This window comes from Pocillopora damicornis, chromosome 7 (assembly GCF_964200805.1).
Source record: "Pocillopora damicornis chromosome 7, jaPocDami1.2, whole genome shotgun sequence".
Taxonomy (NCBI): domain Eukaryota; kingdom Metazoa; phylum Cnidaria; class Anthozoa; order Scleractinia; family Pocilloporidae; genus Pocillopora; species Pocillopora damicornis.
The window spans coordinates 20,859,142-20,873,498 of record NC_142676.1 but is presented as its reverse complement, the minus strand read 5'-3'; the positions used below and the strand labels follow the sequence as shown (position 1 = coordinate 20,873,498).

Genomic DNA, 14,357 nt, shown 5'->3' with positions numbered 1-14,357 from the left:
AAATTTATTTTGAAAATTTATTAGGCAAGATGAGAAATATTTTTTGGGAGCCGCGGTTTTAGCTGAAAATTTTCAAATTTGAAAAATTGAAGAGGTTTTTTACAGATAATGCCAGGAAAGCAGTTGGCAAATTAGGTTAGGATGGCTCGTACAGAAAATGTAGTTTATGGTCCACTCATTCTTTCTTAAATTTAAGTGGTATAAATACCTTGTCTAAAACAGTAGTGTGATACGATAACTAATGAGATATACTCGTTCCAATACTATGTCATGTGATGAACAGCCTTCATTACTTTTGGAACATGTTTTATAAAATCATTTTACTCTTTCTTGTTATAGCCAAAAACTGTTCGAAGATTGGTTGTGCTATCACTGCAAACAGTCAAGGTACTTCGATATGATTCAGTGCGAGGGCTACTGCCACTGGTTTGACTGGTAAGACACTATTTTTTTTTTGTTTTGTTTTTTTCCTTTTTTAGGTCTAGTGGAGTTGTTAGAAATTACCAAGCAAAATTAATCCGCGACTTTCTTCCTTTGGGTGTTGTGCAAAAATAGATCAAGAACCCGATGAATGGGTTTGTCCTTCATGTGAACAATCACCTAGAAAATCCGTTTCCACGAAAAAAATTCCCTCGATTGCGGGCAAGCCATACTTCTCCAGTAGAGCATACTGTAAATTAAAAACATCGGTGGCAGCGTCACGCAACCTTGCGTGATCTTTCAAACATGGTATGCAGTTGCTGTATTATTTTAAAACTTAGAAACTACATCACCCTGTAGAAATAAAAGAGGGCTTCATTTGCAAGCACTGTAGACTTCAACATAAGAAGAACCTAATAAATAGCTCTTTCACTTTTTATCTGTATATAAATTATTTAGCCAGAACCAAAAAATTAATATACGCATGAGTTGGAGCCATTCCTGTCAGCGGTGAAATACAGGAATGGCTCCAGTCTCTGGTCGTCCGCCTAGACAGACTAAATTAGTTTTGTCAGCGGAACTTGGCAGCGGATGACTTTTTCATCGCCGGAATATCGCTGAACGACCTAGCTGAAGAAGATAGACTCAGCCTTATCTTCGTTATGTAAGTAGCCATTTCTTGTTTGACACGTCGGTGTTTTCGCATCGATATTTCATTGTTCCGCTTCGGTACACGCGGTTAACAATACTCACGTGCAAGGAGTTAAGATATAACTTATGAACTTTTACTATTTTTATCATCCAATCACAGGTCGGAGCCATTCCTGTATTTAGTCGCTTGTCAATTTACTGATAGGCGCCATTTTGGATCGTATGACGTCATACAGGTACTACCATATATTATCACCAAACAAAAGCTCTTTCGTTTAGTAATCAACTGCAAAGCGTCACCTGATCCAACATGGTGACGCACGCAAAATTCCAGTTTCAAAATAGCCAATATATGTTTCTATTTTTCCCTCACTAAAGGTGAAAGTTGGGAGGGTACGGCTACACATAAGCTATACCGTTCAGAGTTTCTGAAGCTGACTTTTCGAGCATTGGCCCTTTGGCAGAGGGAATAGGAAGGGCTAACGAAGGGCTAACGCTCGACTAACCGTCAGCTTTAGAAACTCTCTACTGTGGCCAATCAAGTCAGTTAATTAAAACATTCTTACTATTTGGACAACTCAATGTCCTTGAGCTTTGTACTGTTTGTGAAAATTTTGAGCTTTGGACCTCCTGGGAAACTCAAGGCATCGCGAGCGCGTGACAAATATTGAAAGCCAATAATAATCGGGGGAGGGAGGGATTGTACGGATCACAACGTTGGTACGAAAACGTTTTAAGTTCACTTGGTTCCAATGGTCCAAAATAAAGAATTGGTCCACGCTTAGCGTGCCTATGTCGAGTTATGAATGTACACGGGAAGTTTGGAGAGCACGAGAGAAGCGTAAGAGCTACTCTCCAAACTTGCGAAGTGCATCCATAACTCGATATACGCACAGCTTTTACGCACGAACAAATTCTTCTGTAACATAGCATGCAGACACAAGTTGTGTTCGAAAAAAAAGAGTTTACTACAACTTTGTCGGGTCTACCAGATAATCATGTTACAACCGGAAACTATGAATAAATAAAAAGGCAAAAAAGACGAAAAAATATTTCGTAACCAAATCTTTATCAAAAGAATTTTGAATTTTCTCCTCAGAGGCGAGATATGAACGAATTTCTTGCATGTACGAGACTATGTAGTAGATTCAGCATGCTTGAACTGTTGTTTACTACAATTAACGGTCAGAAAATTGCGTAGGTTTGTGTTTTTTAAATTTAAATTTTTAAAATTCTGAAATTGTGCGGTTTTAAAATTAAAATCTGCTAATGAACAATATATTGTTAGAAATATCAACACTTAAAAATAATATCAACCGTTCGAAAAACGAACCGAAAACTTACAAATTTCGTACATTTAAGAGACCCGTGTGCTTGCAAAAATTGCGTAGCTTTGTGTTGAAAATTCTGAACATTGTACGATATCAAAACACTGAACAACACCATAAGGACATGTCAACACTTCAAAATAATATTTACCCTTTAATGAAGATTACCCGACGTCGCAAAGCTACAATTTAAGTCAGAAAGCTTTGATTTGTTTTTAGCCATAGTTCGCATTGCGTTTGAATGAATTATTGTCAACTCAAAAATAACTTCGTCGCTCGAAAGAATTACATGTTCATTGTTTTTCGAAACGAGCATTATTTAGGACGTTTCATTTTCACTTTTAGTTCCACAAGGTCAATTTCAATCGGGATAAAGCGGGGAAAATATCTTGAAAGTTTTGAAACCTTGCGTCTAACTTCAACGGGAACTTTCAGCCGAAGTGAAATTGCATTCGTCGTGTGATGGATGCACGGCCGTGCAGTGCCTAAGGATTGTTACCATGCTAGCTCCTTTCAGGAAATAGGACTTCACTTCGATCAAGCGAAGGATCGAGCATAGCTGAGGTGGCCGCTGCCGCTGACCTCTGCCTCAAATGCGATGTATTTATCTTCAATGAAGTCCTAGGAGACAGTGGCCTGTAGTTTTGCTTGTGCTCTTTTGTACGTTGTCGATGGCTGCATCGCGACCTAACAAAGACGATGGAGGGTGGATTATTTACAAAGGCGACATGCCAATCGATGATTTTCTGGAGAGAAACCCACCAACACAGATCGAGTGTTCCCAGTATTCGTGGATCAGTGTTTGGCGCCATTCTGACTTCTCAAAGATGAAATCTCCCGATAAGGCTTCTTTGCTTAAAGAATGGAAATGTAACATGGAAACCTCTGACAAGATTACCTCAGATTATATTCTACAGTTGGCCAAGGAATACGATTACAAAACAGGAAAGTGGCTGATCTACTCAAAAGGGTAGGGAAAGAACCGACACGATTTTTAAGGGGAAGTACGGTCTAGAAAAATTTTACCTCTATTAATAGAACTTTCCCACAGGAATTCGAAAATAATTGCTGTTTTGTCCAGTTTGCTTTTCAATTACGATAACAGCGCTTAGAAGTTGCTCTTATCTACCACTTTCGCGACTAGAAAAACGCCATCTTGGATATGACGTCAGCTATGACGTAGATGAGTAGCACAATCACCATGCCCATAAGGGGTTGACTGCAAACTTTCAATGATTTCTTCTGTTTTACATTTTCATTGAAGCCAAATCTTTGCTTACAGGTAAAGTTGTTCTTATTGATTATAGTAAAAGCAAAAAATCAGAAAACCACATTACTGTCTTTGAGAAAATACCCGTGAAAGATGAAAAATCGAGCCAATTTTGGTTATAACGCGCAACACAATCTCAGTGGTAAAATTTTTTAAATACATTTTTCACTGAAAAGAAAGCTCGTTTGAGCAAACAAATTACACCTAATGATAACACACAATAAACACTACATTTGAGCAAAACTTTGACATTTCAAGTTTATTAAAACGCATAGAAAAGATTCATCATTCTTAAGTATCCTTTGTGTAACGCTGGGTTTCAGAATTTGGAAGTACACCAAGTTGTTGTCCGCAGAATGACTGAACTGGAATCCTGTGGGAACAAAAACACATTAACCAAATGCTCATACTTGATGTTCTAAAGTAGCGAAAAATCAGTCTAAAGGATTGACTATAAACGGAGAAATATCAGTGTAAAACAGTCGCTACGGTTTTGTAAAACCTGATTACGCAATAATATTTTTCATCAACTTACCTGCTCCTTCGCTACTATACTTCAAACACGACAAAGTCGGGTTTCGAAATCGATTACACTTCAATTCTCATAAGTTTCTCTTGTCATTTCCAAGTTTTCGGGTCCATATCTTTAGAAACGGCCAGAATATTCACTTTTGACCAAGTCGCTACGCTTTTTACCATGTTGACCAAAAGCGCTATGAAATCTGCTGTTTGCTCCGCCATTTTCGCCTTCATCTTTTCATCTCCGTGTCGAAAATAGCTTGGTAACCTTTCCTATTTTGGTTTCTGCGACGTTATCAAGGGTCGGGGGTCTTCAAGCTCAATAATTTTTCCGGGATTTAGCCATCTGTAAATATCGCTTCAAGTGCGCTTAACAAGAGGTATGGTTAACGAAAAGGAAGAAAAGCTTGCGAGGATCAAATAGTGGAGGAGGAAAAAGCAGGAAAAGAATAGGCTAAGGAATCTAAAATATAATGAAAAGAATCGCAAAAAGAGAGCTGAATTTCCAAGAGAAAAATGGTGATGTGATCTTCAAGTTGTAAAAAGAGGCAGAAAGTCAGTTTTTAGAGTGCCAGTTGATCTCACTAGGGAGATACTAGCCTCCATGTAATACAAAATGTTATTATTTCTACTTTTTACTGTGTCAGTGAACTCGAAATTGATTATTTGTGAGAAAGACCACACCCACAAGGGATTATGGGTAAATACAAATTTGAATCAAATGTGACAAAAATAAAATAGTTTGAAATAAATCAGTTGTAATAGTAAATGTGAATTTAAAACAGACCTAATAAAGTGATTTTGTCCCAAACTAGCAATTTTCACATTTTCCATACATGTTACAGAAGTGGGTATGGTGATTGTGCTACTCATCGTAGCAATAGTCAAACCTTGTTGTTCATCGCTTTGACCTGGTTGACTTGATCGACCTTTCTGACGAGTATTTCTAATGAGGGTTTAACTATGGTCAACTGTCTTGTAGTCTGAGCAAATCGGATTGTCGCAACTGGCAGAAGAAGCACCTTTTCCCTGTTATAAATGATCGTTGGCAGCAGGAAAAGGCGGCAGTCCTCGCCAATCTCTTAGACAGGAACTCAGTCACTCTCCGTGGGGATGGACGTTGTGACTCCCCAGGCTATAGTGCCAAATACGGAACTTACACCATGATGGACAAAGAGAGTGAGAAAATTGTCGATTTCGAAGTTTGCCATGTAAAGCATAGTACAAGTTCACAGGAAATGAAGAAACTTGGTTTTAAGCTTTGTCTTGACCGCGCACTAAATAGTGGCATTCCTGTAGGAGTTGTAGGTACTGACAGGCACACCGGTATCAAAGCACTCATGAGAAGCGAGTACAAGGACCTCGGTGTTGAGCACCAGGTAGACGTGTGGCACTTGACTAAGAACATCAAGTCCAAGCTAGTCACGAAAGCCCAGGAGAAAGAATGCAAGGACCTTTCTCCTTGGATAAAATCCGTGACAAACCATATGTGGTGGTCAGCGATGACATGTGACGGAAATCCCCAGCTCCTTAAAGAGAAGTGGGTCAGCATCCTCCACCACACGGCTGACAAACACGATTGGGATTCGACTGTGCTGTACAATCGTTGTGCGCATGAGCTTATTTCCCCAAGGGCACATCGTAAAACGAAATGGCTAATCGTAGGTTCCCCGGCACACGAAGCGTTAAAACATGTAGTGCTAGAGAAGAAACTCTTAGAGGACTTGGACCTTCTAACGAAGACCATCCATACAGGGGCCTTGGAAGTGTACCATTCACTCTACAACAAATACGCGCCCAAGCGGCAACATTTTGGATTCCTGGGAATGGTAGCACGTACACAGCTAACTGCTTTAGACCACAATTCGGGCACTGGTCGATCTCAAACAGAGGCTTCGAGTGGGGAGAAACGATTCCGTTATGTTTATCCTAAGGGGATGAAGGATTGGGTTGTAAGGCCTGTTTTCGAAGAGAAGACCAAGCCGCACGTTACGGAAATGCTATGCTCAGTGTTGGAGATGAGAGACACAGGAGAAGAGCCAGAGCAAGTTCAAGTCCCTGATCTCCCAAAAAACATCGCACCCATTCCACGCCCACCTGAAGAGGACCTTCTCGCACAGCATGTATCCAGATTTGGGAAAAAATTAAGCAAGTGAAAAAAATAGAAATACAAAAATCGAATAGTCCGCCTAAAATGCCACTAGCATTTACATTGTTAGTTTTCAATTTTTGGAACAGACTGTTAAAGGTATTTTAATGATTGGAACTGGAGCCGATACCCCTATAGCGCCGTGGACCTCCTTGAATGTTTAATAAAAACAAACACAAGTTTATTGATTAAACGTGACTGTCCCGGCCATGAGTCACTGTCCTCGGCATCTTTAAAGCCTGTATAATTTCCGGCTGCATCTGGGTAATTACGTCTTATTGATGCCACGACACACGAAGGAATCACACGTCTGTTCCCTTTACCAAGTCTGTTATAAGTCCACCAAGTAAACTGTCTATAACCAGTAGTAGTAGTAACTACAAGTATTTAAGCCAATGAATGAAGCTTAGTTTCTCCTAGCAGGCCTTTCAATGAGTTTGAGAAAAGGAAGGAAATAGCAATCAGTAGGCGGCCAAGTTAAAGGCTGGGAACTGTTCAATCAAAATGTCTCAGGTGTATAACAAGGAATGTCGAATCGATCTTTACATCTAAACCTGTCAGTGGTAATTTAATCTTTCGTTTCCACTCCAAACTGGGAAATGTTGGCAATTCAAATTTTTCGATCGTGTGATAATTATCGATTGATTTTTCGCCAGCACCTATTTGAAAGGAGGTAAATATATTAAGGCATCTGTCGGCCGAGTATCAACGGATACTATCGGTTGACATGTCGACCGAGAGGTGGTCGATAATCAGTGGACATGTCGACCGATAGTCGGCCGACTGTCGGTCGCCACGTTGTTCAACCGACATGTAAACCGAAAGTATCGACCAATTCTTGACCGACAGGTGATAGATACCTTAAATACTCATGATCCAACTAGTCAACGGATTTGGCTGGTTACTGGCTCTCATTGATAGCCCTGTGATTCTGCCAATATGAGTACCTGTAATATTTTATGTAAACAGTAAGGGATCAACCTTGAATAGAACGAAACGTGACCTTAGTAAATGGACCCTTCATATATCAGTAAAAGGGGTTAGTTTCTAAAGAGACTATAACGGGGTAATTCGATATTATCAATAATGAACTGAGTTGATAACGTAAATTGGCCACCCTAAAGAGTGTAAATGCTGTCGTTTCGAACGTTAGCCCTCCGTCAGAGCGATTGGAGGAATTGTGGGTGGTGTGTTTGTTTACTGAGATGGAAAATCCATTTGTTGTCAACTAACGATGGCTGCTGTTCACTGTAGGCCTCGGCCTTCAAGGATTGTTGCGATAGATCTCTAACGTTATGTAGATATCTGACTTGTAGGTCATTCGTCCAGTGACACAAACCCCACAATTCCTTCAATCGCTCTTATGAAGGGCTAACGCTCGAAACGTCTGCTTTTAAACTCTTTACAGTGTTCAACTTACGCTATCAACTCAGTTGATAATACCTAATTACCCCGTCATATTTCAGTGCTACCTTAAAAGAGCCTTGTAGCATGACTTTTTCAAACGGTTCTTTTTTTCCATCAATTTATGATAGGCCAGCGATTGATAACGTATGGAAGCGCGTCGCAAAAGCAGTCGTCGCTGGTAAGCTTGGTTGTTCCGCAAAGGTCAGCACACATGACCCTGAGAAAAAAACACATGTGATCTGCGTGTACACTGAGGATTTTACCAATGAGGACCACGTGAGAAAAGTCGAGCAAAACCTCCGAAAAGAAGGGATCACCGAACGAATGACCTACAAGCCAGATATCTACACAACGTTGGGAATCTATAGCAAAAATCCTTGGGGGCTGAGGCCTACAGTGTACAGCAGCCATCCTTAGTTGATAAAGAAGAATGTCTACAGTCATACAAACTGTAAAGGAGACCCTACTGTCTTTGCACTGATGAAGATGTCTTTTCTTGTGGAGATTCCTTAGAACAAAAGGGAAACAAGAACCAAAATGAATTAAAACTAGAGATAAGTAGAAGCAATTTCCTGAAGGGCGCCATTTTGGATCGTATGACGTCGTACAGGTACCACTATATATATTCACCAAACAAAAGCTCTTACGTCTAGAAATCAACTGCAAAGCGTCACCTGATCCAATATGGCGGCGCGCACAAAATTCCAGTTTCAAAATAGCCAATATATGTTTCGATTTTTTCCCTCATTAAATACGCCATTCCACTTTAAGGCAACAAATTTTAACGTAAGTAAATCATTTTTCGTACTTTGCAAAAATCAGGGCTCCTGAGACAGTTTGTTACAGCGGTGAAGTTTTCCTCATAAAAAAATGTGTGCTGGTTTGGTTCGAAATGAAGAAACAAATTCTTTCAGCCATGCTCATTGAGCCTTTCGTTTCTCGTCACCACCATTTCTTGATAGCCTATCCCAGACTTTCAGTCCGAGGTGACGAGTGGTTTTCGAGGCATCGGCCCTCTATTATTTTTTTTTTACCAGTCACACCCCTGAAGTTGAGGCTTTAAAAGTTAAAAACAAATAAAGTGGCAATGGAAAAAAGGTTTTTCTTGTATCCCTATTACTTTAGAAAGTGAGGGAGAAGGGGTGGTTAGTCGAAGGGGGAGCTTGTTTGAAATTATGGCCTGGGTATGGGTGCTTATTCGGGGGAGGGCGCTCCGTAAAGGGTGGACGTTCATTCAAGGTAATACAGTAGTCACGAACGCTCGACTACCAGCCGCTGTTCAGGAAGTGAGCCCGTGCTCCTTCTCTGAACAGACGGTTCCTTCCCATGAAGATCGAGGGGTGGCCGTGGGCATCCGCAAGAAACTTCGGAAATTGAGCCGAATCAGTCACGCCATGTTACTGCAAACTAAACCGAGTGGAGAGGAGAAAGGTGGTAGTCGGGAAGAAAAGGGAGCGCCACGGTATAAGACTATTACCTCAGTGCATGCCAATTTTTTTTTTTAGTATTTTCAACATTTTCCACTAAGAATGAGCACATCCACAATACCCCTCCCTTATCCCCAGTCCCCCACGCTGCGCCTCTGCAAAGCTTTGGCTACTAAGACGAAAGAGTTGCTGAATAATATCATGAACATTTTGGGAAGCAACATTTTCGTCCTCTACCTGATTACTGCGAGAGCAAATTCCTTTGACACTGTTCATAAGTGTTTTCAGTTTGTCGGTAAATTTCTTTACCCGGAACAGGACGAACAACAAAAACGCAATCACTAAAGTTAACCACTGTCTCATTTGAGCCTCACTTAGTCCAAACCAAACGGTAACCTTGATCGCCGCGAGTAAATAAGCGGTTGCAGTGATGGACAGAAGGAGTAAAATTGTATACAATGATTTTTTGCGAGCCTTTGAGCTTGGAGAGTGCTCTTGCGTTGGGACTCGCGCTATGTGCCGGACTTGTCGCGGGTGTTTAAGCCTTTTGAGATTTCTAGGTGATAATGCTCCAAGAATGAGAATTATTACTACCAAAAAAGGAACAACGTATTTCGGTAGGGCTTCCTCGGTTTCCCTTGCATAAACTTTTCTGTAGTGAAAAGCCGTTGATTTCCCAATATCGACGTGGTAGACTGGGACGTAAACAGACAAAGTGATTGTCAAGATAGCAAACCACTTGAAAGAAATAACCGCTATGATTTTCGTCCAGGACTTTTTCGCTTTGTATGTAACGGGGAAAGGTATATGGCAAGGTACCTATCCACCATTTGTAACATCACGGTGGACAGAGTATTCAGGATGAAGAAACTATGGAGAAACGAGAGAGCCCACACAAACGATTTAACATGAAATCTTTCAAGGACTACGAAGTGGATGGACAGAGGAATGATGACGACGCAGTTTAGAAAATCGACCACAGCAAGATCGGCGATGAGGGCGTCATGAACCGTTCGAAGAACCTTGTAGCGGAAAAGTGAGAAGAACAACAAAACATTTCCATTAATTGCTACAATTAAAAAGCTAGAATAGAGAAAAATCTGAACCGCACCTTCCATTTCTGAAATAAAGTGACTGTTATTTTTCTGTGAAACTGACATTTTTCTATCGTTAAAAATCCTGCCTAGGCGTATTGAAAACAAAATGTTCTACGCTGTTGTGAAAAACGATCATGCGAAGTGCATGATTAAGGTCTTTTAAGGAGTCGTAGACGTTAAAAGAAAATTATGATCAATATACTCATGGGCATGAAATAAAAGAACCTCAAAATAACAAATAATTTGTAATCAAGGTGAAAGGTGGTATGGAAAATTAAAAAAGCTTTGAATAGAGTAACAATTATTAAAGCCTTCATTTATTACCGTGGACAAAGATTTGTCAAAGAAGTGGTAAGAATGAAAAAGAACAACAACAGATGGGATTTTTTGATCAAAGGAATATGAAGTTTCTTCTGTTAACAGTGACATTAATGAAGACATTTTGATCGAACGATTGGAGTACACGTCAGCCCTATTGTTGAATAAATTTTAATGTCTTTGTTCTGGGATTTCAGACGGTCTCTTTTTCTAGTGCCTCCAAATAGCCTCTGCATGTGGGAGAAACGTGTGACAAATGGATTTTCTGCGGGTACCCAGCCTCTCCATATATGAATGTGATTAGTTTATCAGCCCAGTCGGCCTGTGTCCAGGCTCCCAAACTCAACTCAAGATATTCCCCGTGAAAATTCTGATCTGCTTATGTGACAAGGTAGGTTACCTTGGTTACTGAGGTCTAGGTCAGGCTACAGCTGTTTGAAGGTGAATGACAATATCCACCGGATATATAACTCTCGGGTGGATATTGACTCAAGGTTAGGATCTAGCCCCTATAAACATTTAACATTTTCCATTTGAATAGAAAACAGATATCTCGAAATTTGATTAGCTATTACTAAGCAATTTCCAGGATAATGTTATTTTCCTCTTGCACAATTTCTTTTGTACTTCGATTGAAAGCCAAAAAAATCGGGATTTCGTAATAGCGAGTTATTTGTTACGGGGAGTTGTTATTAGAGAGGGTTATTACAGGAAATGGCAGAAGTCCTCCAAATTTCTTTGTGGGGGGGAGCTTTTCAAGAACGGGGACATTCATCATATTGGTGATTTATTCGTTAAAGCCGGAGTTCAAATTAACTTTCAACGCGGGCAATTTCGTCTGAACGGCGGCTTATTATAAAATCTATGAAAAGAATTTCGTTACACGGATAGCTCGTTATGTAAAGAGAAGCTTGTGAAAGCGAGTCCTCGTTCCAAACGTTATTGATACTGAACTTTATCAATGATTACAAATTAGGTGAAGATCGATCATTTCGCTATGGATTGTTAATGTCAAAAGATTATTAGACACTATCCGTCAATTACTTGAAGAACTGTCAAAGGTATGAAGCATAACCACGGTAACTGGGCAAAAAATTGAATACACATCGTGTTTCTTCACCTGCCTGATAAAAACAGAAACTCTAACTATATGAAGATCAAATTGTTTCCGAATCATGAAAATAATTTCATTTCTAAGGGACACATGTTCGTCGCATAAGCATCACATACATCAGTGGAAATTACAGAGCTACTTTATTTTTCATAAGAGTCGTATGCAATGAGTCTGGCCGTATTCAAAATACACAACTGCATTCATGCAAAACGTTTATACAATGTGTTCACTAAAACGCCTAGCTCTGCAGGCAAAATCGCTCAAACGCCCCTGCTTGAAATCAGTGAAAATTACATTATAAAAACGTACCAGTCTGGTAATATTCAGACCAGTGTTTTAGAGATTTCACAAAGTATCTCTAACTTCTGCCTTTTAACAACCTAGAGTTCTTTTCAATGCCTCGCGATAATTGCGATGGCGATAAAAGTAAATGCAAGGATTCATGGCAGAATTTGCGAATCTGAGTGCGGTCAGCCAAAAGTCTAACGAAGAGAGCGAAGCGGAATCCAAAAGGGGATTTTTAAGCCTTGCGAGAACTGAAGGAGTCCAACAAAACGCGAACAACAGGACGACAAAACAAACGGTTTTCGCAACTTGCTTGTTTCTCTGGTGCAGTACAGAATTTTGGCCACCATTATGACTTTGGTTTATGTCTAATACACTCGAAGAACTCTTAAACACCTTGACTATGGTGGCAATTCCACTGCCGATGATCACGACCACACACAGTTTATGAATAGAAGATTCTACATAAAGACACTTCGCGTGCCAAATTGAGCGCCTGGAAAAAAGCAAAACTATAATTGTAACGGAAACCAACCACACTACAACAATCATAACTTTTAGTTTCCTAAAAGTCATAAAGAATTTATGTTTTAAGGGGTAGTAAACAGCGAAAAAACGATCAAAACTCAGACAAGCTAGAGCTATAAGTGAAGCATCGATGGACATGTGAAAAGTTGCCGCACCAATGTGTATGCTGAGCGGAGCGAGATGAAAATTGTAGAATGAACTCTGGGTTATGGCATAATTAAACAGAGAAATTCCAGTGGATGACGCGATGAAATCAGCTACAGCGAGGTTTGCAATCTGAATACCATAGATGTTTCTTAAGCCTGGTGTCCGGCAAATTACCAGAATGACAAGAAAATTACCAATCGATCCGAATACAGACACTGTCCCATAGAAAACACCGCCGGAAACTTTCTCGGTAAACCCAAGTTCTGCGCAAGACGCTTTATATGAAGGAATTAAACTTTCGTTTGTTGAATTGCTCAGAACAAATGTTAAGTCTTCCATTGCTGATGTTTGCTGTTCTGTTTCACAGCTGACCGAGAGCGCTTTTCAACGCAATTCCGTATCTGAATCCAGCCAACCGCAAAGTACCGTACACACGCGCTCAAATCTGAGAGCCTTGCAGTTCCCTTAACCAGTACTGCAAGCAAACTGCAGCTTTGCAATGTATCACAGTTAAGGATGATCAAACAGGAGAAAAACAAGTAATCTTTTCAAGTTAAGCTGTAGGGGATAGATGAAATACACCTAACAGCCGTCCCGTCCAAACTCAGCTTTTGTCAGTTTACGAGATGCTCTTGTTCAGGTTTCGTAACCAGAAAATAAAGACATTTTTAACTTTGGTTTCTTGAGAACGGTTCAAGCCCGTTAGATTATTTGTGAGAATAAGCGCGAGTTAATGATATTTTGATTCCATTCGGAATAGACAAAACGGAGAAAGATATCCCAACCTGTTTGAATTAAATAACACCAGTTTGATATAATTTGCATATTAATAATTTTTTTTAACTTTTCACATGTTCTAAGTAAATTGCATACGCCTAACACATTTGCATATTTCGTTTTGATCTTGAGTTAAAGTGTTGAATAAAAAAAACGAAAGCGATGACTTTAAAAAATTATTCTATGAGTCGGTGAAAGTTCTAAACACCACTTTATCACCGAAAAAAAAATAATTTCGAATAGGCACCCTGTTCGTACATGATTTTGCCTTCTTTAACCACGCAGACTTATCTAGTTCTTTAACGCTGACACATTTCAAACATGCGTTTTTTTTAATCTCATTGCATTATTTTCTAGTTCCCTTTGTCATTTTCCCTTGATAGCGTGTCAAAACAACAAGAAAAAAAAATGGCATAATGCACGACACTTTTCACGGACCAAGAGTCTCAACTGAAATAATTGATCAACGTTCTCTTACTCTCCAAACGTCTGCTTGACGGACGAGTTCCATCTATAAACACTAATTTACATGAATTTTCAGAAAAAACTATTTTTCCTGGTTATGGAGTTAGCACACGCAAAACGTGTGTTTTTTTCAATTGGGGATCCGACACATAAAATGTCCGGTTTTCTAAAATTTCCATCGAAAGTTCATTCACTGACATTCGATGCCTCCTTAAAATTAAGCTGGTTGTAAATTCCACCTGTTCAATTGGAAAATGAATTTGGAAAGTTCAGTCTCTCTTGGGGCTGACGCGAACCCACTAACACAAAAATATACAAGTAAACAAAAACAAAAACAACACATGGCAAAAAAACTAAAAAAATAACAAAAGACCATACAGTGAGCGACTTGACCGTGAGCATGGCCTGTGTGCACGTTCTCGAAGTTGCCATGCCGACGAATATTGACGTGTGTC

General features: G+C 39.8%; 3 protein-coding genes and 1 long non-coding RNA gene across 4 annotated transcripts; 2 read left to right on the top strand and 2 right to left on the bottom strand.

Annotated features, from left to right (window-relative positions):
- The first annotated feature begins 2,970 nt into the window (after positions 1–2,970).
- Positions 2,971–8,496, top strand: LOC113677561 (UPF0696 protein C11orf68 homolog). Its single transcript, XM_027194378.2, has 2 exons — positions 2,971–3,369; positions 7,873–8,496. The coding sequence occupies exons 1-2, from the start codon at positions 3,071–3,073 to the stop codon at positions 8,159–8,161; spliced, it is 588 nt and encodes a 195-aa protein (XP_027050179.2). The 5' UTR covers positions 2,971–3,070; the 3' UTR covers positions 8,162–8,496.
- On the bottom strand, positions 3,902–4,342 carry LOC149043077 (uncharacterized). The gene is made up of 2 exons (XR_016188146.1): positions 4,205–4,342; positions 3,902–4,042 (listed from the first exon to the last, which is right to left on the bottom strand). It is a non-coding gene; the product is annotated as an uncharacterized LOC149043077 (long non-coding RNA).
- Positions 4,662–6,530, top strand: LOC113677560 (uncharacterized). Its single transcript, XM_089211935.1, has 2 exons — positions 4,662–4,726; positions 5,171–6,530. The coding sequence occupies exons 1-2, from the start codon at positions 4,662–4,664 to the stop codon at positions 6,342–6,344; spliced, it is 1,239 nt and encodes a 412-aa protein (XP_089068061.1). The 3' UTR covers positions 6,345–6,530.
- Positions 8,497–11,823: 3,327 nt separating the features above from the next.
- On the bottom strand, positions 11,824–13,465 carry LOC113677581 (allatostatin-A receptor-like). Its single transcript, XM_027194400.2, has one exon. It carries the CDS (start codon positions 12,997–12,999, stop codon positions 12,073–12,075), a length of 927 nt encoding a protein of 308 aa, XP_027050201.2. The 5' UTR covers positions 13,000–13,465; the 3' UTR covers positions 11,824–12,072.
- Between the last annotated feature and the right edge of the window lie 892 nt (positions 13,466–14,357).

Bases quoted from the DNA above. Each gene is read 5' to 3' on its own strand.
- LOC113677561 (XM_027194378.2), top strand. From the start codon at position 3,071: ATGGCTGCATCGCGACCTAACAAAGACGATGGAGGGTGGATTATTTAC. The intron at 3,370-7,872 runs GTAGGGAAAGAA...AATTTATGATAG, and splicing joins TGGCTGATCTACTCAAAAGG to GCCAGCGATTGATAACGTAT.
- LOC113677560 (XM_089211935.1), top strand. From the start codon at position 4,662: ATGAAAAGAATCGCAAAAAGAGAGCTGAATTTCCAAGAGAAAAATGGT. The intron at 4,727-5,170 runs GTAAAAAGAGGC...ACTGTCTTGTAG, and splicing joins GGTGATGTGATCTTCAAGTT to TCTGAGCAAATCGGATTGTC.
- LOC113677581 (XM_027194400.2), bottom strand. From the start codon at position 12,999: ATGGAAGACTTAACATTTGTTCTGAGCAATTCAACAAACGAAAGTTTA.